The sequence below is a fragment of the Physeter macrocephalus genome, chromosome 6 (genome assembly GCF_002837175.3).
Source record: "Physeter macrocephalus isolate SW-GA chromosome 6, ASM283717v5, whole genome shotgun sequence".
NCBI lineage: Eukaryota > Metazoa > Chordata > Mammalia > Artiodactyla > Physeteridae > Physeter > Physeter macrocephalus.
The window spans coordinates 37,484,491-37,510,360 of record NC_041219.1 but is presented as its reverse complement, the minus strand read 5'-3'; the positions used below and the strand labels follow the sequence as shown (position 1 = coordinate 37,510,360).

General features: G+C 36.3%; 1 protein-coding gene across 6 annotated transcripts in view; it reads left to right on the top strand.

Moving 5' to 3' along the window:
- The window catches only part of SLC41A2 (solute carrier family 41 member 2), a 134,844-nt gene that overhangs the window by 91,210 nt on the left and 17,764 nt on the right, over positions 1 to 25,870 (top strand). For 5 of the 6 annotated variants that reach the window (XM_024127361.3, XM_024127360.3, XM_024127359.3 and 2 more), the window contains exons 9-10: positions 2,932 to 3,063; positions 4,100 to 4,248. In XM_024127361.3, coding sequence (XP_023983129.1) covers positions 2,932 to 3,063; positions 4,100 to 4,248 — 281 coding nt within the window. The remainder of the gene's footprint in view (positions 1 to 2,931; positions 3,064 to 4,099; positions 4,249 to 25,870) is intronic. The other variant, XM_055085279.1, reaches the window with a different exon arrangement.

The window sequence follows — 25,870 nt, the reverse complement described above, 5'->3', positions numbered from 1 at the left end:
CCCAGACCAGGGCACGAACCCGTGTCCCCTGCATCGGCAGGCGGACTCTCAACCACTGCGCCACCAGGGAAGCCCTCTCTTTCATTCTTAATATTGAAATTTGTGTCTTCTTTTATTCTTGGTCTATTCAACGAACCAGCTTTTGGTTTCATTTCTTTTCTCTATTGTTTCTGTTTTCTATTTCATTGATTTATGCTCTTCTTATTCCTTCTTTATGCTTTCTTTCAGTTTAATTTTTTTTTTTAGGTTCTTAAGATGGGAACCTTATATCATTGATAATAGATCATTCTTCTTTTCTAATATAAGATTTAATGCTGTGAATTTCTAAGGACTGCTTTATGTGGAGTACTTATCTCAATATGTTGTGTGCACAAATCTTAATATGTTGTGTTTTCATTTTCATTAAATTCAGAATATTTTAAAATTTCCTTTGTGATTTCTTTTTTGACCTGTGGGTTATTTAGAAGTGTATTGTTTTCTTTCCAACATTTGGGGGAATTCTCAGATATCTATCTTTTCTGTTGTAGCCAGAAAACATACTTTTATGTGTTCCAGTTTTTTCAAATTTATTGAGACTTGTTTTATGGCTCATAGTATGGTCTATCTGAGTGAATGTTCTATGTGTATATTTGTAAAGAATATGTATTCTGCTTTTGTTGGGTGTTGTGTTCTATAAATGTCCTGTAGATCAAGTTGGTTGTTATTATTGTTAAAATCTCCTGTATAGTTTTGATTTTTTAAAAATCTGTGTATTCTACCAGTTAATAAGAGAAGAGTGATAAAGTCTCCAAGTATAAATACCAACTTGTCTGGGGTTTTTTTTTGTTTTGTTTTTTTTTCCAGTTTCATCAATTTTTCCTGTGGGTATTCTGAAGATCTATTTTTAGGTGCAACTACATTTAGGATTGTTATGTCTTTTTCGTGAGTTGACCTCCTCAGCCATTATTCAATGTTTGTTTTTCTCTCTGGTAATATCCCCTGTTATAAAGTCTTTTTTTTCATCTTTCTGATATTGATATAGCCACTCTAGCTTTCTTTCCCCTAGTGTTTATATGGTATATCTTTTTCCGTACCTTTACTTTTAACCTATTTATGTTCCCATCTTTTAATAATGCATATTGGAACCTCTTTCCCACTAGATCCTTTAACATATTAATCATAGTAATTTTAAAGTTCTTGTCACATAGTTTCAACACCTGAGTCCTGAGTCTGGTCCTATTGACTTCTTAACTCCTGACAATAGTCTGTTTTCTTTATTGCTTTTTACTGTCTCAGAAATTTTTTATCAAATGCTGGACATTGTGTATAAAAGAACATTGGAGATTGAGATAAATATTATTTATGCCTTAAAGACAGGCTTTTTCTTCTATTAGGTCATTAGTATGGAGGACTGTGTGAGTCTCATCGGTAGTTGATCTGGGTCTGGTTTTTGTGGTTGTTATGGTTACCTTCAGTGCACCACTGACTTCAGATTTATCAATGAGCTCCTGCTACTTTATGCTCAGTGTGAAGCTTGAGCGCTGCATGCCTGGAGCATGAAAGGCTTAACTATCTGTGCTCTTGCTTCTCTTCTCACAGTAGGTTGTTGATGCTTGTTACATGGTGCAAGGCATGGGATGGGACTTGGGATTCTCTTGCACTAGTCTCAATCTTAGGCTGTTCCTATGCACTTGGTCCACAGAGGTGAGGCCTTCTCAATGTTTCTTAAGACCAATCAATTACTCAGATTGGTTTTAAGCAGGAAGATTTCCTTCCACTTCTCCAGCAGCAGACAGCTTTTACTTCTACTCTTCCTCCAGTGGCAGCTGATCTTTGCCTGGGGTCAGGTGGCTGGAGTGTTTCCTTCATCACCTCAAGCAGCTTTTGTTTCATATGAGAGAGGGAGTCAGAAATGGATGTGGGGCTTCCCTGGTGGCGCAGTGGTTGGGAGTCCGCCTGCCGATGCAGGGAACGCGGGTTCGTGCCCCGGTCTGGGAGGATCCCACATGCCGCAGAGGGGCTGGGCCCGTGAGCCATGGCTGCTGAGCCTGCGCGTCCGGAGCCTGTGCTCCGCAATGGGAGAGGCCACAACAGTGAGAGGCCCGCGTACCGCAAAAAGAGAAAAAAAAAAAAGAAATGGACGTGATTTCTTTCTGTGTGCCACCAAGGTCGGCTCTCTCAAGTGTTCTGTCCTACCTCAGTCTGTCTCACAAGTGCCCAGGGGAGGCTTGCAGAAATAGTTGACCCGTGAATGTAGACTCCCCTTGTGTCTAGGGTTCCCAGGTGTTCTAAATGGTTATGTTAGCCCACACTCAGCATTAAAGAATTTGAAATTTTCAGTTGTTTCCTTCCTACTTGCTTTTATGACTACTACCTCTTCCTCCCATAATCTGTCAAAGGAGAAAGAGTTTGGGTGTCCTAACTTAACTTGGGGGCACTTACCACCCTTTGGAATTCATTTCACTTCTAGGCATCAACTCCCCTTCCTCTGAGTATATGAGAGGATAATCTAGGTTAAAAGATGACTTGCTTGAGTAATTTTTTCAGTGTCTTATACCCATTTCTTTAGTAACCTGAGAGACATGTATCAAGCCTTGTCTATTTGAATAAATCTAGCTTGTTTTCCCTGTCATTAAGATGATAAACATGAAATATCTTGTTACCTAGTTTTATATCTTGGTTGTGATAGTAATTTTAAAAAATTACTTAACTCTGCTTTCAGACCAAACAGTGAGTTAGATTTGAAAAAATAATGAATGAGTCTTTCACAGCAGTGATTTTATGTCTTTGGAATATCTACCTCAACATTTAATAAATCAACATTTCAGAAGAATTCTTTGTTTGTTTTCTTGGCCCAGGATGTGACATAAAGAGGCTTGTATTCAGTTGAATGTATGCACATTATTTAAAATATGAAGATAACTACCTTGTTTGTTTTTCCTTATGTTTCAGGTATTGGTGGTAATTTGGTAGCCATTCAGGCTAGCAGGATTTCTACTTACCTCCATTTACACAGCATTCCAGGAGAACTGCCCGATGAACCCAAAGGGGGTTACTACCCATTTAGAACTTTTTTTGGTCCAGGTAAGTGCTTGTGGATTTTTGCATATTTTATTCAGGAACTATTGCTCTCTATGAGTATAGGCAGGCAGCATTTGTTGAATACATATTTTGTCTGTGAATATTGCATAGTTTTCCATTTCTGAGAACTAAATAGATTTTAAAGACTAGAATAGATTTTGTTCACTAAATCTCAGTGAACAACAACAAAAAAACAAACAATTTGGATCAATTCTGCAGTTGCTGAGGAGCTTTATATAGTTTTTCTCTTTTCTCTTTCCCTGGGATACCTTGTTTTAGTAGTCAAGAAAGAGGAACCTTGTGCCTATAAGAAAGCACTGTTAGGTGATTTAGGGAGACAGATATACCATCTGTCTTTTGTATATTAATCTTTTGGACCTTTCTAAATGTAGGCATTTGATCCCAAACAAGCAGAATAAGAGGGGATAACCTCAGTTACAAGGACATTATTATGTCCCAGGCATATGATATCCAAAAAAACTAAACCACAATTTTAAATTCTTGACAAATTTTTTTTTCTGATGAAAATAAATGTAATGTAATAAATGTAAACTTTTGAATGAGGATCAGAAATGCCCAGTCTTTTAATTGCAGTGAAAGAATTCTAAAGGAAAAATAAAATTAAAACATTTCATAACCAAAGGTCCTCTATTAGAAGATCATGAGATGTCATTTAGTCATTAAAATGATCAATAAAAAGGAATTAAATGATGTAGGGAAAAAAACCACATTTCAGTACTTTAAGAACTTCATATTTTTTCTTTTGTCTTTTCTCTGTTTTTATAATAGATATTATAGTTTGACCAGTGTTCTTCATAGCAAGTTTTTATCAACCACCTTTTATTTAATTAATATATAACATATAGGGAGAGTTTTTAAAAATTAAGTGAATTGTTAATAGTTAAAATTTATTTTTAGCAATTGAATTTTATGTGATTCTATGCAATATAGTAACTAGAAGTAATCCTCAAATTTTAACAACTGTGACCTATTATTCATCAAAATATGATTTAAACAACTTTTACATTTTATATTACAGGAGTAAATAATAAGTCTGCTCAAGTTCTACTGCTTTTAGTGATACCTGGGCATTTAATTTTCCTCTACACTATTCATTTGATGAAAAGTGGTCACACTTCTTTAACTGTAATCTTCGTCGTAGTATACTTATTTGCTGCTGTGTTACAGGTAAGAGTTGAAACCTCTTGCAATCTCTTTTATGCTCAGATTGATGTAAAAGTGTAACTGTAAATCTAAAGGCATAAGAAATATTTTAACATTTCAAAAATCAGCTGAATGCCTTCATATTGATTTGATCTTCTTAAAACCAATAACTTTTAATATGATTTGATCAATAGAACCGTTGAATTTCCTGTTTTCTAGATTCTGTGTCTTCCCTTTTATTTGTTCTCTTCTTTTGTATGAACACATCTTCAGATAAATTCCTGAGAAAGACTGCTGCATAGGAGAAAAATTTTTGAGTCTTTGCATTTTGTAAAATGCTTTTACATGAATAGCTTGACTGGATATAGAATTGTTCCTTTTAGAATTTTGAAGTCATTGCTTCCTTGCTTTTTAACTTCTACTACCATTGAAAAGAACAACACATGCCATTCTCACTGCTGATCTCATGGTACAGAACTACTTTTATCTTTCTAGAGGCTTCTAGAAAGAAAATCTTCTCTTTTTCCCTATTGTTCTTAAATTTCTTCTGGTATTTATCTATAAGTTTTAAAGTAATATGCCTAGATTTCTAGTTCATGATTAATCTTCTTTAGACTTTTGCTAATAAAAGTTGAGGATTTGGGAGCTGTTATAATGCCACATTTTTCCCATATGGTTATATAACAGTTTTTGGTTAAATCAGTAGTCAATGTTTCTATTATTGGGTCTATCTAAACATTGTTTACTATAGAGCCAGATAATGTATTATATTTCCTTTTTGTGTATTTTTTTGCTTTGTTTTGTTTTTGTTTTTTTGTTTTTGTGTTACGCGGGCCTCTCACTGTTGTGGCCTCTCCCGTTGCGGAGCACAGGCTCTGGACGCACAGGCTCAACGGCCATGGCTCACGGGCCTAGACGCTCCACGGCATGTGGGATCTTCCCGGACCAGGGCACGAACCCGTGTCCCCTGCATCGGCAGGCAGACTCTCAACCACTGCACCACCAGGGAAGCCCTTTTTGTGTATTTTACTTTTCTTTGGGTAAATAATCACATCTGTTTCCATTTGCCTCATTTTCCATAGACCCATCCTAAATTTTTTTTCCAACTGTTCCAGCTTTATTTTGGCTTCTTAGCCATGGTTTCTTGCTAAGCTCTGTAGGATTTGGTACCTCCTACAGTGAGAAATCCTAACTTAAGAGATGCATTCAAATAATTCTTTGAAAAGATAACATTTGAATTTGGCCTTCAGGGGGATTGTAGGAGTAGAGCTGGAGGATAAGTGTGTGGAAAGAAACTGCATTGCCGATAATGATGTTAATGAAATTAACTAACATTTACTGTGTTTCCTGTATGACCAGCATTGTTCTAAGTGCTTTACATGCACAGATTTACTTCATTCTCACAAATACTCTCTGAGATTTGTCCTTCTGATATAAATCAGTGATTTTTAAAGTGAAGTACGTGCAAAACAATGCATTGGGTACAGAAAGATAAGATTAAAACTTCTATTTATATATGTCTACCTCATTTGTTTAAAATGTCTATTTTCTCCTATTTTTATGATTGCTTTACAATAAACATTAGCACAGTGTTACGTAAGTATACTCATTTATATTGAAAGGGCTGCATAAGCTAAAACTTTTGGAGGTTACTGAGTAAAAGCATAGAGATGAGAAAGCACAGAGCTTATGCCAGAAAGAGCAAGTAATTCATACAGAGGATATAACTAAAAGAAGAGAAGATGAGGTTAAGAAGGTAGATTAGGGCCAAAGTAGAAAGGCCTTAAATGCCAGGCAGAGGAGACAAGAATCTGCTCATAAAATAACAAAAACCCTTATGACTTAATTGATATTTTTAACTTTTCTATAATGCTTTATAGCACCCAAGATTTTGTTAAAAGTCACTTATCAAATCATTCATTCATTTATTCATTCAATAAACCTTCATTCTACTAGATGCAGGGGTGGGTTTTAAATCCCAGGATGAATAAATTCAGACCCTATCCTCAAGGACTCATAGCCTGGAGGGAAGACTACTACATGAACAAATAACTATATTATATTGTAATAGAATATAAATGCTGGGAATAGCTACGTGTAATTTGCTGTCAGAGCTTGGAAGAAAAAGCAACTAATTCCACCTCGGGAGTAATGTTTTTCTACTATTCAGTAGGGACAACAGTTACTTCAAATGCATTTTTACTACTGGCTATCTTTATTGCTACATATGATATGGTCATTTATTATAATTTATGTTCTCCATGTGTGTAAGTATTATGAAAAAGTTGCATTCCTCAATCCTATGGGAAATATTTAAGAGACTATTCTTTGGTCTGTTTGTAAGCATGCCATTTTTAGAGCAAGTTCCTATTTGTAACTTTACCTCTTCACTTCATGGATGGATTTGATGTTTATGTTTATGGTTCTGTGCCAACATACTATCATGCATCATTTGTCTTAAGTTCATGAAGGATATAAGAAATTTTTCTGAATTCATAAAAATATTAGATTTCAACCTTATGCTCACAGTATTCCTATATGTCTTTTGTTAGCCTCTGACCAGTAAAGTTTGAAAAACTAGAGTTGAGGAGAGTAATTATTAGTCTCTCTGTGTCTCAGTTACCTCCTCTATAAAGTGGGAGGGATACAGACAGTCCGACTTAACGATTTTTCAACTTTATGATGTGCAAAAGCGATAACGCATTCAGTAGGAACCGTACTTCGAATTTTGAATTTTGATCATTTCCTGGGCTAGTGATATTCGGTATGATGCTCTTTTACGATGCTGGGCAGTGGCAGCGAGCCACAGCTCCCAGTCAGCCACGTGCTCATGAGGGCAACCAACCGATAAACCGATCCACTTAAGACCATTCTGTACCCAGCCATTCTGTTTTTAACTTTCAGTACAGGATTCAATAAACTACATGAGCTATTCAACACTTTATTATAAAATAGGTTTTTTGTTAGATGGTTTTGCCCATCTAACTGTAGGATAATGTTACTGTTCTGAGCATGTTTAAGGCAGGCTAAGCTGAGCTACAGTATTCAGTAGGGTAGCTGTATTAAGTGCATTTTCGACTTACAGTATTTTCAGCTTATCATGGTTTTTTGGGATGTAACCTCATCATAAGTCAAGGAAGATCTATAGTATTACCTACCTCACAGTCACTTTTGAGGATTAAATGAATTAATTACATAAAGCTTGCTTCATAGTAGATGCTATATGCGTGTTAGCTGACACTATTGTTGTTATTGTTATTAACATGGAATTGTAAATGGTGAGCCACTAATCTCTAAATAACAGTTGGATATTTTTTAAATTTTATAGTATTGATTGAATTTTCTTATGTCTTTTACAACTTTCATTTTTATGGGTTTTAGTTTTTATTTTCTCCCTAAGAATCAGATAATCTGCAAAGTAGATCTTTGTTTTTGCACCTGACATTGTGCATTATTTCAATGGAATAGCTTAGAATCAGATTGTAAATTGTCAAATCAAATCTTCATGCTCTGACACTAACATATATAACACATACATGAGCACACACATTCACACATCTCTTTAGAGACTGAGGTTGAGATAAAAAGTCTTGACCTTTCCCTGCCTACTTCACTCAGACCTAAGATGGACAGAATAAATAAGAACTTTTTTTTTTTAAGATTTTTTCTTTTTGTTGTGGACCATTTTTTAAAGTCTTTATTGAATTTGTTACAATATTGCTTCTGTTTTATGTTTTTGGGGGTTTTTTTTGGCCATGAGGCATGTGGGATCTTAGTTCCCTAACAAGGGATCGACCCACATCCTCAGCATTGGAAGGCGAAGTCTCAACCACTGGACTGCCAGGGAAGTCCCTAAATAAGTATTTTTTAAAGACAAAGACTCCTTCACCACTTAAGACTCATCTTTTAATATCCTTTACTTGACTGACTTCCTTTTTGGATCTGGATTAAATTTATATTCAAAACCTTGGTTTAAGTCCCAGCCCTTATTCAAATATTTCAGTCCATACCAGTCTTCCCATCACTAGACTCTATATTTTGATTGAATATTGTATAGTGAAATTTTCTGCCTGTTTAATTTCTCGCCACCTAGATTCCTACCTCCTTGAGGGGAGAGACCAAGACTTTTTTCTTTTGGTATTCTCCACAAGACATGATAGAGTGGTTGTTCTTTGAATTCTTGATATTTCACTCTCCGGAGCACAGGCTCCGGACGCACAAGCTCAGAGGCTATGGCTCACGGGCCTAGCCGCTCAGCGGCATGTGGGATCTTCCCGGACTGGGGACAAACCCGTGTCCCCTGCATCGGCAGGCGGACTCCCAACCACTGCGCCACCAGGGAAGCCCCCAGACTAACGTTCTTTAAGGAAATTTCCCCACACCACCTAATTTCCCCAACCAACTGAATGAAGGAAATCCACTTGAAAGAAACTTTATATTGAATTTATTATAATGACATCATGACAGTTCTTTGCAGTATTTTTGCATTTACTCAGATGTCATCTTCCTGGAAGCCTTTCTTGAATACCTAATTTGGTGCCTTTATTCTCTGTTCCCATGGTACCTTGTGAATACCATTATCCTAGCTTTTCTACTTCACATTGACATTATCTGTTCCTGTGTCTGTCTCACCCATTTAGAGAAAGGGTCTTTGTTTTACACATTTTTAAAATCTCTAGCACCCAGCCCCATTCCTAGTGCTCAATCAGTATTTGTTAAACTGAATGACTGTACCTTGCTAGCTCTGTCACCCCCTTCAGGAAGGAGAAAGTTTACAACTGTATTTAGGTGCTAGAAATTCCAGAAAAACTGAAAAATCTAAATTTTCTTCTCCTTGCTCAAATTTTCTCTCTTTCACTGACCTAGGTATTTAAAATTAAAAAAAAAAAGAAAGAAAATAAAAGGCAATGAAAAATAAAACACAAAATACCACAAATTCTATCAGGGTTCAGTCAAAATTATAAGGATTTACTGAAATGTTTAGAGATGACATGACTTGATGTCCAGGGAAAGTGCAAGGTTGGCTTTAGATAAAGGGAATTGGAAATGAGTTGAAAATTGATGAAGCGGAAGGATGGAATGTGAGACTGCTGTGGGGATAATGTGTAGTAGTCTATGTACTTTTGTGTATGTTTGAATTTTTACATAGTAAGGAGTTTTTTAAATTAAGGTTTTTCAGAGCATATTGACTTCCTAATTTTAGTCCTGTAGCTGACTATTTCTTACTTAAAGTGAAAAGTAAAAAGTAAACTTGAGTTTGAAATTGTTTGAGACTTAGATAGTCGAGTTCATGTCTTGTTCATGTTAAGTGCACACTGACTCCCCCTTTTTTTTTTTTTTTTTTTTTTTTGCGGTACACAGGCCTCTCACTGTGTGGCCTCTCCCGTTGCGGAGCACAGGCTCCGGACGCGCAGGCTCAGCGGCCGTGGCTCACGGGCCCAGCCGCTCCGCGGCATGTGGGATCTTCCCGGACCGGGGCACGAACCCGTGTCCCCTGCATCGGTAGGCGGACTCTCAACCACTGCGCCACCAGGGAAGCCCTGACTCCATTTTTTGAAACTATTTTTTAAATTTAAAAATCTACTTACATGTCACACATTTCATTGTTTAGGTATTTATTATGTGTCTTGAAATTAGAAGGAACCTAACAAATGTGTTTTTGTTATGTGTCATTAAGGCCACTGAACCACAGTCAGTAGGTATGATGGATTATACTCTTACTCATGTTCCCACCTGGTGCCCAAGAGCAATCAGAGTAGTTGGAATATGTCAAGGCTGAAGTAATGTGCAAAAGGCATCCATATTTAGTACACCACCAACCACACTACATTCTAAGGGTTTTTTTTTTTCCAACATTAAGGATGGGTCAGCACCAAGCTGACCATGCTGATTACCCGTTCTTCCTTCTGTGCCATCAGTCAGCATTTGTGAGACGGCTAGCTGTGGCTAAGGGTACAGTCACTGGCTTTAGAATAGAATTTTTCATCTGTGTCAAATTAGCCCACTGAACCCACAACTTTGATTTCACAGAACCGGAGTATACTTTCTTCTACAAACTTAGAGAGGGTTGGGTTCTTTCTCTCTAAGCAGTCATTTCCTCTGCCTTCACGTCTTTCTTATTCAGATGCTCCACTGACTGCTCAAAACCTGTTAATTTGTGATATCAAAAGCATAATAAGGAATTCCAGGCTGTGGTGGACCTTGGTGGCCTTCCTTCTAAGCTGTACAGAAGGGAATTTTGATATCTTCCTCAGGGTTTTCTGTCTCTAATTCTTTTATTTGCCTTATTCCCTGCAGTTTTTTTCAAGGACATAGTACCTGGACAGCATAATAAACCTGAGAAGGTACAATGATAACTCTCAATCAGATAAGCAGACTGATGATCTCTTGAGCGAAGAAGGAACATCAGTTCATTGTAGTTCATTTCCCTACTTAATTTAAGGCTCTACTAGTTCTCCTTTGTGTTTGAATTCCTAAATATGCCTCCTTTGTCTGTGAAGAGATAAAAGCTTAAACTTTGGATGACATAACCTACAAAAGGCAAAAAGATAGGCACATATGGAGTATATTAATATTTTTTCTGCTCTAAAATATTTCAGTGGGAAAGAAAAATGAGACTTTTCTAGCCCTAGAGGCCTACTAAATTCCAACAAAGTGTTTGTTAATATAATTCATAAAGAATGACTCAAAAACACTTCTAAATGAAAATTTTAATTCCCTCTTTTAGGCACTGATTGTTTCATATAGAAAATTAGGTTACTAAGAACTTTTCTAAACTTCTAGCAGCACCACATTCCATGGGAAATTCATGTGAAAGCTTGTGGAAAACCTGGCTGTATCTGTTTTTTAATTGGGAGAGACAAAATGGTTCCCTTAAATGGTGGAATGACAAATTCTCATTTCGTAAAGTTACAAATACAAATATCAGGATTTTGTCAACTGTATAGTGCACATTATCTTCCAAGTACATTATCTTCAACTGTATAGTGCACATTATCTTGCTAGTCACTGTACAAAAGAAATAGAAGATATTGTCCTTGCCCTTTAGGATCTTCTCTTAGCTGTGGGAGATGAGACTTAAATGCAAAAAATAGAGAGGAGCCTAAGACTTACCTCCTTATAACAGTAAGTTATAAGCATCTTCCTGTGTAACTTCAGAATCACACTTTGTGCTTATGCCTGGATTTCATTGTTTAAAAGTGCTTTAATAGGTTTTTTTTTTTTTTTGGAGGGGAGGATCAGAATATATACTGTAGCTGATGAGACACTTGAAGTAATATCAATAAATATGAAACTGCTCTTAGCAAAATAGTAATACTTATACTTCTTATTAATATAATTTTGAAAGCAGAAGTCTCCTTAGTTTTTATTACTGCCTTTCAGTAGGCAGTGTTTGTTTTTTCATTTTATACTTATGTGCAAATTGCACCATCTTACATTTCCCAACAAGTTCGTGTTCTTAAGAAAAATTATTGTCAGCAAAGCCCAAGCCAAACTTAAATGAGCAAATGAGTGACCCTCATAATAAAATTAATAATCTGGATATTGAATAATGAATTTCCTAGAAAGTGTTTCTGTTTTATAAATAATAGTTCGTGGTTGTTTTGAAACCTATGCTTGTACCGTGAACACACCCACAGCACAAATAGTGCAAATTAAGAGCAAACAGCTTCCATTTCTCATCTAGTAGAACATGCTTGGGGCAGAAATATAGTCCACATACTTGCTAACAGAAGCATTGGCAACATCTTAGTTCTGAAGTCACATTCACATGACTCAGTGTCATTATTTTAACTACAAAGACATACAAATAAATGTTTTCACAGAAGAAAAATATTTATAAGCCTTATAAATCATCACATACAAAGGACAAAGTGGAAAAGAGGGAAGATAAGATCCAATATGCAGAACATTGTAGAAAGATCACAGAGCTCTTTAGAGGCAGAGCTGAGTCTGAATTTCTGCTCTGCTGCTTATTTTGTGACTTCAGTCAAGTTTTCTAACACCTCTGGCCTTATTTTTTTCCCTACCTCAGAGGATAGTACTGAGAACTAAGCTAATGTATATAAACTACTTGGTAGAGTTGCTGGAACATAAAAAGTTTCCAGTAATGGTAGTAGCTGCATTTTATCATCATTATTGTTATAGACATTATTTTTGTCTTCCTCTCATTTTTGGAGCTGGTCATTCAGTGCCCTAAGGCCTTTTTCATCTCCTCACCATTCACCTTCCTTTTGACCCCTGTTCTTTACTGCAGAACTCTTTTTCCTGCTCTTCTGATGAGTGCCCTAAGCTTCAGATACCACCCTTTCATTGCTAACTCCCAAACTGATATCTCCAGTCTGGCTTCCTATTCTACATCTCCAGTTAAATGTTGAAATGTTGTTTCAAATTTAACATGTCCAAAGCTAATTTATTTCTCTCATAATCTTTCCCACATCAGTAGGGGTGGTGGACAAGAAGCCACAAGTGCACAGAGAACTAGGCCAGGCTTAGGTACACAAAGATCCCCTAAACCTCTCAGCCCTCAGCTCCTGACCCTGTAAAGTTCCTCCAGGATGGGGAGAGCCTTGCTCACACAGACTTTATATCTCATGTGTATTGCTGGTGTCCAAATCTTGCCCATCGCAGTCACTGCCATTACCTTGTTACTGGTGAGTCCAGGCAGTGTAATAGGAAGACTCCTAGATATTTCTGGGTTCTAAGTCTGGTCCCTTCCTAAGTCCATAACTTTGTATAAGTCACAGCCCTGCTCTGTGGCTTGGTTTCCCCACTTGTAACACAAGGGTGAAGATACTAACACTAAGGTAACCATATAATTTTAGTCCAAACCAGGACACTTTCGAGAATGAAAGGGAGCTGTTAATAATTATGATTAGAGTCACAAGCATACCATGACTATCCGGGGCAAACCAGGAAGTAGAGTGTCCCTAGCTATCACTCAGATCCCTTCCTGCATTTCTAATAGTTGACTTTGTGAATTCCCACTCCTACAGTAAAGATGATTTGTTACAAAGCATTGTTGTACATAATTAATAATGTATATGCTAATAGTAACGTTATTTGGCAACCAAAACAGTCTTTAATATTAAAGTCTATAATTGCTGCTAAGGTAATATTAAGTTAAATTGGCTTTTATGGGTCAGCCAGAGAACCCAGGCAGTACCTAAAATGTTGTTTTCCTTAAAAATTGTATTCCAAGTCCAAATAGCTAATTTTGAATTAGTCTTTTTAAGTTAGAAGCTATCTATTTTTACATTTGTTCAGCCTAAAACAGTCTCTTTCAGGTTCCTGGGTGCACTCTGTGTTCTAATATCTCTGTATTTTACCTAGAAGTCTGTATTTGCCTCTTTCTGCCATAATTTGACTTCTGTTATTTTATAGTGTTCAGCTTTATCTCCTCTTGATCTGCAACTTTTGAGAGGAAAAGAGTACTGGCTCTCTTATATTAAAAGCCGGCTTACCTCCTTATCACCTAAATTGTTCATTCTGAAAATTTTCCATCTCTGACAGATCCCTTCTTGAGGTTTGGTGTTCTGAGCCACTTTTTCAATATATATATTTAAGAGTTTCCAAAATGGTAATAGCAAATATGTATATAGCATTTATTCTGAGCCATGTACTGTTCTAGGTACTTTACATGTATGAACTCACTGAGTACTTAACACAGCCCAATGAGGTTAAGTTATACTATTAGTTCCCACTTACACATGAGGCACTCGACCTGGAGAGAAGTTGAGTAGCTGGTCCAAGTCCACTCAGCAAGACAGAGTCCAGATCCAGTCTACAATCCTAACCACTGTGTTTTACAAGAATAAGTTTGACATTTTGTTTTGCTCTTCGTGAGGGTCCTAGTTTTCAGGATGGCAGTTCTTGGAGGCTTAAAGCTGCCTCTTCTCTCTGGTTTCATTAGATCTTCATATTTCTTCCAGCCAGGTGTTTTGCCTCCAAATTGCATTCGTTCCACAGAGTTTGTATGGAATCTGTGCCTACTGAAGTCAAGTAGGAATCCAGTCAAGGACGTGAATAGGTCCTGAGAGGACTAAGTGCTACGGAAGTTCAGTAGTGGGAGAGTATATTTCTAGGTAGGGAGGGAACCTTTATAATGGATAAAATTTTGTTTTGTGGAATCCACAGAAAATGCCACTTCAGCAAAAAGGAAGTAGCATTAAGTAAATGAGAAGACTTGGTATTTACAGAAATACTAAGAAAATTTCTGGAGCATAGGGTTTATGAAAGGGAGTGATGGAAAATAAAGTTGAAAACTACAGATTGTGACAAGATCATGAACGGTCTTGCAGACCAGACTGAAGAGTTCATTTTATTCTATAGAACGATGATTTTCAACATTTTTCCCACTCCCAACAAACTTGAGAGATCTGACACATTCCTCTGATGCAGTGTCATATAATGGGGAAGGGCTTGAGCTTTGATTTCTACCACTCACTGCCTGTGTCACCTTGATCAAGGTAATCTCTCATCTGTTTTCTCAGCTGTAAAAAGAGGCTAAGAATAGACCTGCTTTGTGGGTTGTTATAAGGATGAAATGAGATAATGCATGTAAGGTGCTATTATTGTCTTATTTTAATATCATCATCTCTAATAGCTGTGGATTACTGGGGCAGTGAGTCTCTTAGGGTATCACTGAGTGGATCAGATCCTGTGGAATCTAGCATTGAGTCTCTACCATGATTCTAATACCCGACTCATTCCTTGGAGTCATTCTTCTAAGTAAGGATAATGTAGCCATATGGTGGTAACGTGGCCATAATTGGTATCCCAGGATACCCACCCAATAGCTGAGCAAGTTAATTGGCTTAGCCTTGGGCAAGTTACTTAATTCCTTGGGGGGTCTTATTGTTCTTGCCTGTAAAATGAGGATAATGATTCCTCTTTGCACAGCAGGTATAATACCTGGCACATAGTAGGCCCCTATTAAATGGTGTGGTTATGTCTTTTCTTTTATTATGACATTGAGTCACATCCTATTCCCAGATGGCATCTCAAAGGAAAGAGCTAAGCAACCAGGAGATTTTAACAGGTTGCCTGACTTCACTCACATTTTTCCCTCATTCCTCAGGATTTAAGTCCACCAGATTCCAACTGGAAAGTAAGGATCTCTTTATTCTTTCTGTGACTGTTCTGCCTCTGTCTCTTAATTGGTCAGCTTGGGTTGAATGGAAAGTGTGAAGAGAATGATAAAGAAAATGTAAAGGGAGGACCTACAGTTCCAAGAATTTTTTTTCTAGTTGTGAAAGTAGCTACTTTAACTTTGGGAGTTGATTAATATGGTGAAGGAAGGAAGTTGAAACAGGTGATTTTTTTGAGATTCCTTTTTAGCCCTGGATTGCCTTTTTGTGATACAATAGTGTGTTATGCTATTATAGCTTAGGTTGTAGGGTCTTAAAATTGATACACTTTCCTAAATCCATATTTATGATTAATTCTCTGGACAGGTATGCTTGGGCTCCAGGCCAGTAAGCACAGAAGATGAAATGACTGCCTGCCTCATTGGAGGCCTGGCATGCCAGAGCCCTGTGGAGCAAGGCATTCAGAAAGGGAGCTTTTTTCCATCCTGTCAAGCCTGACGAGGATGCAGTTAGGACCAGGGAAGCTGAGTCCTCTTTTTCTAGTGTGCTGTTTAGGATGTTACTGCCTGTGCTCCGAGTTCTGCTGAAATTGCAGACATGACTTAGAGGAATTTTCACATCATCTGGAAAAAAAAATAAAATCTTATAACACAGCTATGTGAAAGCACGCACTTGGAAAGCATAAAAACTATTTTTCAAGAAATTTGCCAGAATAAAATCTTGGTTGATTGTGACCCCAGAATATTCAGCCAGAAAATACTGACTTGAATGATTCGATAATTTAAATTTTTTTCCTATTTAAAAAAATAGATGTTTAGCACCATACTTCTTTTTTTATTTTAAAGCTAAATGTCTGTGTTAGTTCTGCATAACAAGGCTAATCTAAGTTGTGATTTTTTTGTACCATCTAGGGAAATGTGTAAAAGCAAAAGGTCTCTAAAGATTTTTGCATTTATTAAAAGGGGTGTTTAAAGGGTGTCAAAAGATGATGAGACCATCATTCAATATCCAAAGTAAAAAAACAAAATCGAATTTATTGCTCGCTGTTGTAAAGAATCAGGGGAAATCTCTCCAAGCAGAGCAAATTACTGATCTTTTATAGGGTTTTAGGGATGCCTGGAGTTCAGGGATGGGCAGATATTCAAAAGCTTGAGTAGGCCTATGTCATCTGTAGAGATATGGATACTTGGGTGTGACTGACTGCTGTTGTTAGTTGGTCCTCAGAGGTGTATTTATTGGACCAGATTTGTTCCTAATTGCCTACTTCAGAAGCAAGGACTATCATTGATCGGCTGCCTTCTAAATGCATTCAGTAAGGCAAGTTGTTTATTGATTGAATGAATTTAAAAGCAGTTCTGGTGGCTTCTTGTTACCATGGCTAAAGATCAGTCTTTTCCTGGGAGTGTGGGAACTTCTTACTTACTCAGTCTCCACTCTTGTTCCTCACTCAGTCAAAGCTGCAGGATTTCATTAAGGATTGTCCAGACCTTCACCTCTGTTGTTGATTCTTCTTGAAGATGGGGTATCTGATTTTCAGTTTGAGTCCATCAGCGTAATTCCTTTTGGGAGGAGGGGTCTTTGAATTATTTATTGAAACATCTGATGGGACAGTGGCTGGGTTGAAACATTTGAGACACTGGACAATAAACATTAAGTGTGAGATAAACAAGAATAATTAGAAGTATTGTAAGAAGGGAGTGGAATATATTTCACTACCATAACCTAAGATTTTTCAGGCCTGACCAAGAAAACACGTCCTAATGATTCCCTAGGTAGCCAGACTGCCTTTTCTTTTAGCTTAGATACAGATTGTTTTATTTCATCTGTAACGTTAATTCAGGTATAATATGAAGTGTTGGCAATGGTTCTGGTTGGCCAAAAGAAAGTCCAAAACCATTCTTTTATCTGTAACCATAACTGTTACTTTGCTGGTCTTAGGTGGAAGCTGTCTACTTTGTGTGCTCATCTCTTTGCTCTGAGAACCTTTGGTTAATAATCAACCTCCGTGAGTCATCTGCTTTGGGAAGTGCTCTGGAGAACTTCAGTTTAGGTTCCCTATGGTGTTACTTTCCAGCTCTGCTAAAGGTCTCTTCCGTTTTTTTCCCAGAGGACAGCAGACTGTGTTGCCAGTTCAGGCTCATTCAGGGATTATGTTTTATTCATCATCTTAGACTCAGCATTCAGCCCCTGCCTGGTACAGTAAATATTTATAAAATGAATATTCATCTTTATATTATTCTTGGATTATTTTTGGCATTTCAATTATATTTCTTCATTTAGATTCTGATCTCACTGAAAGCAATAACCGTGTCTTATTCTTCTCTAAATGCTCCAGAAAGCTTATCACAGTGTTTTCTATGTTAGATAAAAATAAATATTTGTTAAATTGGATTCCAGATATATTGAGTGTACTTTGTTTGGGTGATAGGGCAAATATTTGACAAGATTTCTCATCTAAAAGAGAGAATAAATCTGATGGAGAGGTGAAACATATACATAAAACAATTTGAAGATGATGCTTTTTTTAAATGTAATATTACATGTTTAACAAGTACAAACAAAATATTCTATAAATGACTACTTAAGTGTTATAACAGTAGGTTTTTTAAACATCTTAACCACTTAAACAGATTGCTAAACTTTATTATTTTTAATGGATTTTTAAAATTTTTGATTTTGGAGTATACTTGATTTACAATATTATGTTAGTTTCAGGTGTACAACAAAGTGATTCAATTATACATATACATATATCTATTCTTTTTCAGATTTTTTCCCCATAGATGTTATTAGAATATTGAGTAGAGTTCCCTGTGCTATACAGTAGTCCTTGTTGATTATCTGTTTTATATATAGTAGTGTGTATATGTTAATCCCAACCTCCTAATTTGTACTTCCCCTTTGGTAACCATAAGTTTATTTTCTGATTCTGTGAGTCTGTTTCTACTTTTTGAAAATAAGTTCATTTGTATCATTTTTTAAGATTCCACATATTAATGATATCATATGATATTTTTCTTTCTCTGTTTGTCTTGTTTCACTTAGTATGATAATCTCTAGGTCCATCCATGTTGCTGCAAATGGCATTATTTCATTCTTTTTTATGACTAATATTCCATTGTATATATGTACCACATCCTCTTTACCATTCATCTGTCTATGGACATTTAGGTTGTTTCTATTGTAAATAGTGCTGCAGTGAACATTGGGGTGCTTGTATCTGATTGGATTATGTTTTTCTCCAGATATATGCCCAGGAGTGGGATTGCTGGATCATATGGTAGCTCTATTTTTAGTTTTTAAAGGAACCTCCATACTGTTCTCCATAGTGGCTGTACCAATTTACATTCTCACCAACGGTGTAGGAGGGTTCCTTTTTCTCCACATCCTCTCCAGCATTTATTGTTTGTAGACTTTTTGATGATGGCCGTTCTGACTGGTGTGAGGTGATACCTCATTGTAGTTTTGATTTGCATTTCTCTAATAATTAGTGATGTTGAGCATCTTTTCATGTGCTTCTCGGAGAAGCACATGTGTCTTCTTTGGAGAAATGTCTATTTAGATCTTCTCCCCATTTTCTGATTGGGTTGTTTGCTTCTTGATATTGAGCTGCATGGCTGTTTGTATATTTTGGAGACTAATCCCTTATAAGTTGCATGACTGCAAATATTTTCTCCCATTCTGTGGGTTGTCTTTTCATTTTGTTTATGGTTTCCTTTGCTGTGCAAAAGTTTTTCAGTTTAATTAGGTCCCATTTGTTTATTTTGTTTTTATTTCCATTCCTGTAGGAGGCGGATCCAAAAAATATTGCTACAATTTATGTCAAAGAGTGTTCTGCTTATGTTTTCCTCTAGGAGTTTTATAGTATCTGGCCTTACATTTAGGTCTTTAATCCATTTTGAGTTTATTTTTGTGTATGGTGTTAGAAAATGTTCTAATTTCATTCTTTTACATGTAGCTGTCCAGTTTTCCCAGCACCATTTATTGAAGAGACTGTTTTTTCTCCAGTGTATATTTGTACCTCCTTTGTTTAGATTAATTGACCATAGGTGCATGGGTTTATTTCTGGGCTTTCTATACTGTTCCATTGATCTAAATATCTGTTTTTGTGCCAGTACAATATTGTTTTGATGACTGTAGCTTTGTAGTATAGTCTGAAGTCAGGAAACCTGATTCCTCCAGCTCCATTTTTCTTTCTCAAGATTGCTTTGTCAGGCTTCCCTGGTGGTGCAGTGGTTGAGAGTCCGCCTGCCGATGCAGGGGACACGGGTTCATGCCCCGGTCCAGGAGGATCCCACATGCCGTGAAGCGGCTGGACCCATGAGCCATGGCCGCTGGACCTGCGCATCCGGAGCCTGTGCTCTGCAACAGGAGAGGCCACAGCAGTGAGAGGCCCGTGAACCTCAAAAATAAAAAGATTGCTTTGCCTATTTGGGGTCTTTTATATGTCCATACAAGTTTAAAAATTTTTTGTTCTAGATCTGTGAAAAATGCCATTGGTAGTTTGATAGGGATTGCATTGAATCTGAAGGTTGCCTTGGGTACTATAGTCATTTTGACAATATTGATTCCTCTAATCAATCCAAGAACATGATATATCTTTCCTTCTGTTTGTGTCATCTTCGATTTCTTTCATCAGCATCTTATAGTTTTCAGAGTACAGGTCTTTTGCCTCCTGAGGTAGGTTTATTCCGAGGTATTTTATTCTTTTTGATCAGAATGCTAAACTTTAAAGTTATTTTAAAAAGTAAAGTTTCACAATGAAATAAAATGTATTTCACAATGAATAGGGCAAGGGTAATGAATGATCTACACCTTTATGCAACAATATATTCACAACAATATTGTGAATGCCACAAGCATAAGGTTGAAGCCAGACACAAAAAGAGCACATAATATGTGATTGCATTTATATTAAGTATAGAAATAGGCATTAACAGCTAAAAGAAAAAATGTAAAGGAAGGTTGATAACTAACTTCTGCCAGAGTAGAACTGAGACAAAGTAGGGAACAATAACTTTTGATGGGTGATCAGATTCTTTCTCTTCCTCTTCCCCATTTGACAAGCCACTGTTCTTAAATGGCTCATTTAGAAGGAGAATATGAACTAATATTTATGATGTCTATTAACTGCCAGACAATATGTATTTTATTCACATTATTTCATATAATCCTTTGAGCAGTCCTCTGAGATATGTATTGTCTTCCCTACTTCTCAAGTGACAAATATAAAAACTGAAAGCATTAAAAATTTGCCCAAGTAATAGAAGCAGTTAAGTAGTAGATAAAATTTGAACTTAGATTTGTATTACTTCAAAGGCTTTGTTATGTCTACTCCATCACAGGATAAGTAAAAGGGTCAAGAACTTAACCTGGTAATTTCATTAGTGGAGAATGATGGGAAGAGGCTCTGTACTAGGGCAGGGATCAGCAAACTTTTTCTGTAATGGGCCAGGTAATCAACATTTTAGGCCTTGTGGACCATATGGTCTCTGTCACAAGTACTCAAATCTGCCAAGGCAGCACAAAAGCAGCCATAAACAATATGTAAATAAATGAACATGGCTGTGTCCCCAAAAAACTTTACTTATGGACAGTGAAAATTGGATTTCGTATCATTTTCACAGGTTACAAAATACTATTCTTCCTTTGATTTTTTTCAACCATTTAAAAATGTAAAAATCATTCTTAGCTTATGGGCCATGCAGGTGGTGGGCCAAATTTGGCCTACAGGCTATGGTTTGTTGACTCCTGCTCTAGGCTGTTGCTGGGAAGAAAATTCTACCAGAGTCCTTGTATATATTTAGGCATTCCCTTTCTAAACAGGTTCAAAAGCTCAACAGATATTTGTCAAACCTCTCCTGTGTGCTCCACTGCTACTTGACATACAAAAATGACCTTTCCAACCTACAAAAGCAATTTAAAGGAAAATAACATTAAGATATAATTTACATACAGTAAAATACACCCATGTAAAGTGTGGAGTTTGATGAGTCTTGACATATGTGTACAACAATATAACCACCACCACAGTCAACATATAGAACGTTACCTTCACCCCCAAAAAGCTCCCTCCTGCTTCTCTGCAGTCAGTTCCCATCCATCCCTGGCTCTAGGCAGCCACTGATCAGTTCTCTGTCACCATAAATTAGGTTTCTCTTTTCTAGAATTTCATATAACTGAACCTAAGTATGTACTCTTTGTTGTTTCCTTGTTTTACTCAGCATATATTTTTGGAATTTATCCATATTGTTACATGTATTAGTAATTTGTTTCAGTTTTGCTCCTTAGCATTCTATTGGATGAGTATATCACAGCTGGTTTATCCATTCACCTGCTGATGAACATTTGATTTGTGTCCAGTTTGGGCTATTATGAATGAAGCCGCTATTAACATTCATGTACAAGTCTCTGTATAGACATATGTTTTTATTTTCCTTGGGTAAATACCCAGGAGTAGAATTACTGGATCGCGTGGAAGATGCAAGTTTAACTTTATAAGAAACTGCCAAGCTGTTTTCCAAAGTGATTATACCATTCTGCCTTACCATTAGCTTGAGAGTTTCATATGCCTCACATCCTCACCATCACTTAGTATTGTCAGTCTTTTTACCTTTACCCATTCCCATGGGTGTATTGGTGGTAATCTCATGGTGATCATAATTTCCAGTTACCTGATGACTAATAGTATGGAGTATCTTTTCATGGATTTATTGACCATTCATGCTTTCTTCTGTGAAGTTCAAATCTTAGGTCCATTTTTTAAATTGGTATTGAGTTGTAAGAGTTCTTTATGTATTCTGGATACAAGTCCTTTGTCAGATATAGGCATTGGAAATACTTTCTCCCAATCTGTGCACTGTCTTTTCATTTTCTTAATCATATATTTTAATAGCAGAAGTTTCAATTTTAATGAAGTTCAGTTTATGGTTAGCGCTTTTTGTGTCCTAAGAAATGTTTGCCGATCCCTAGAGTTTTAAGGATATTTTCTTTTTTCTTTTAGAAATTTTCTGGTTTTAGCTTTTATTTGGATCTCTGATCCATTTTGAGTTAATTTTTGTATATGGCGTGAAATACAGATTGAGGTTCATATTTTTCCATGTGAATACCCAGCTGTTGCAGCACCATTTGTTGGGAAAACTGTCCTCCTCACCTTCAGTGACCTTAGTATGTTTGTCAAAAACCAGTTTTACTACATGTGGGTCTGTTTCTAAATTGTATTATTTTCCATTGATTTATATGTCTATTCTTTTGCTGCTGTTCTCTTTTAAGCCTTAACTTTTCTAAAAAATTTTTAATTGCAAACTCTCTTCTTTATGTAGATCTCAGCTCACTTTCATGAGTATTTGTACTTTTACAGGTATAAATATGCCAAACAATCAAATCTAATGTAGATGTGTTTCTCTCTGTGATTCCAAATCAACATCCTTTTATTCTCTATGCTTAGCATAGAGTTCTTAGTGTGCTAGCATTTCAACAGCAGCAGTAATTATATTTATGAATCCTTGTCTGGTACTGTATCTCAAACCTTACAGAAGTCCAGGTTGATCATATCTGGGGTTTTCACACTTTTCACTTCTCATAGCTGCTTCTTCTAAAATGTTAATTAGTTAAGCATGCTCCTTGCCTTTGTACATCCAGTTCTATTCTCTGCTCTTCTCCATATTCTGTCTCTAACTAATGACTTTAGACCCTTCTAATATCAAGAAAAGATTGATTTTCTAGGTTTCAAATATCTCAGTTTTTTCTTTGCCCCTTACTTTTATCCCCTGCCATAAAAATGAGTTGTCTTCTTTTCAGGGTTTGTTTACTTATGTCAAAGAAGTTCAGAGCTGTATTTCTGACTCTTTTCCTTTTACCTGCAATTAAAATTTTTTTCAGGTAGTTTCATTTTCTAGCAATATCCATTACTAAATTCCTATAGATTTCAAAGTTATCCTTTTAAATCTGTTCTCTGAGATGATATCTCACCTAGTAAAGGGAAAAAACAGATCTCCATACTGAGCTTAGGCAAGGAAGTGGTTTTTGGTCTTGTTTTGTGGGATTTTTTTTAGTTTATTGAGTTTTGTTTCTTATCATAAAGCAACACATGTTCATCATTGTAAAATTGTCCATAATCCCCATACTCAAGACCAGCACCACAAATATTTTGGTGTGCTACTTCAAAAAATTATTTCTCAAACTTGAGTAATATATTAGAAAGGCATTCAATAAATAGTTTTAAATGAATGAATATTCTTTTTTCCAGTGAAATGTTTTGCTGGGCAACAGTCTTCCTACTTGAAAAGGGATGGTATTAGAAGCGGAGCCATCTTTGGGCTACAGGCAGAGGGTGAAGAGGGAACACCTAAGTTGTTCAGGGCCTGATCTCTGCTGATTGCATCTTTCCTTAATAGTCTATGGATATTAACAGCATTAAAGTAATTTTATTTAGCATGTAAGAGACAGTCAATAAATGTTAGTTTCCTCTAGCACTTTGTATATGTTTTATTTCCATCTTTTTTGCTTATTATTACTAAACTAAGAAACATCTTTAGTTTGACCTTCTTCTTGATTTTCAGGTTGTCATTTCATAATATTAAGTGACATTGGCTATCACTGGTTCTTTGCATGATTGGAACAGAATGACATGGTCACATGAGGGAGGATCACTAGGCCAGGGTTAATGAACTCCCAGCCAAAAATTACTGTATTTAAAAAAAAATTTTTTTTTTGGCCACGCCACACAGCTTGCAGGATCTTAGTCCCCTGACCAGGGATCGAACCTGTGCCCCTTGCAGAGGAAGTGCGGAGTCCTAACCACTGGACCACCAGGGAATTCCCTTTAAAATTTTTTAATTGAATGTTAAATATTGAATAGATAAACAATAATGATGTGTACAAGGTATAAAGAGTAATAATACAGTGACCACCAGGACACTCACCAGTCAGCTTAAGAATTATAACACTACCAATACCCTAGTACCTATACCTTTTAAAGCTACCTATCTGCTCCTCCCTCCTCCCCAAAGCAAACTATTGATTCAGAATTGTATGGCTAAAAAGTTTTTGCTCTTCCCTATGATTATGCATTTATTTGGATACCTAAAAATATATGGTTTTAGTTTTGCATGGTTTTGAAATTTATAAATGGAATCAATGAATTTGTGTTTAAGTGGCTTTCTTTTGCTTATCAATGTATGTGAGATTCATTCATATGTGTAACTGTTGTTCATCTATTTTAGTTATACAGTATTCCATTGTATAAATATTCCATGATTTTTTCATCTATTCTTCTTTTAATGGACTTTTAGGTTGTTTGTAGTTTTTTGCTATTAAAAATCCAGGCTGTGAATATTGTTATATTGTCTCCTGAACACATTCTGAGGGTTTCTTTTGGACAGAAAGCCAACCATTTTTGTGCCATGGACTCCTTGGGAAGTTCGGTGATTATTAGGGACTCCTCAAAATAAGGTTTGTTTGTTTCCTACCTTCCCCCACCTACCACCTCACAAAAATAATTCAGGCCAAAGAAAAGACATTTTATCTGTATATCAGGAATAGCCTGAATTCCTGTTGACTGATAATCCTAAATTCCTAGCCAACATTAAAATATTAGATTTTAATGAGTAGCCTTAGCAGTCTGGAAACTGGATTAGGGAAGCATATTTTTATAGGGAAAATGAATTCAGCTTTTGTAAGGCTTAGGAAGAAATGTACTAATTTGCTATTCCTGGTGTTTATTTGTATCATATTTCTAAGCACTCCTCTCCCAAAGAAATCATCTTTCATCACATGATACACAAGGCTGTTACTGGCAATGGGGCATTGAAGGGATGCTAGTGGATGGGAATGTTGATTCTAGCTCAGAGAAGGAGCTGACCGAGAGAATCAGTCATCCAAAGCAAATATATATTCGTGTGTTTTATATATTTATTTAAATTCCAAGTAATACATCTAGAACATGCATAATTAGCTGGGGCAACAAAGTTGCTTTTTCAGGAGGTATATTTACCCAAAGAAGTTGTGCATATTTCATAAAAAACAGACCATGTAAAATACAGTCTACGCTTGGTTAGATTTTTGATATGTTTTCCCAGTAAAAAAGCATACATTCCTTAAATAATCATTTAGTTTGAAAATAAAGCATGTTTCATTAAGAAGTATCTGATACTTATTGTGCTTTTAATAATTCATTTATATACAGTGTTCCAAGGAAACACTGATATTCTTGTTAACTTGTAAAAAAAATTAATAAATTTAAACCTGCTTGACCTTTAAGTCATCACAATACCTTTAAAAAGAAATTGCATGGGAAGGGAACTTAAATTCAATGATGAGACTAAGAATGTGGGAGGAATGGAGGAAGAAATGCAGAGATAAGAAGAGCAATCACTATGTGGTTTATGACCACAGATTTCTTACCCTTGTACTTTAGAGCTAAAACAGACTGTGGAGACATCAATTCATCCATTTTTTTTAACATCTTTATTGGAGTATAATTGCTTTACAATGGTGTGTTAGTTTCTGCTTTATAACAAAGTGAATCAGCTATACATATACATATATCCCCATAT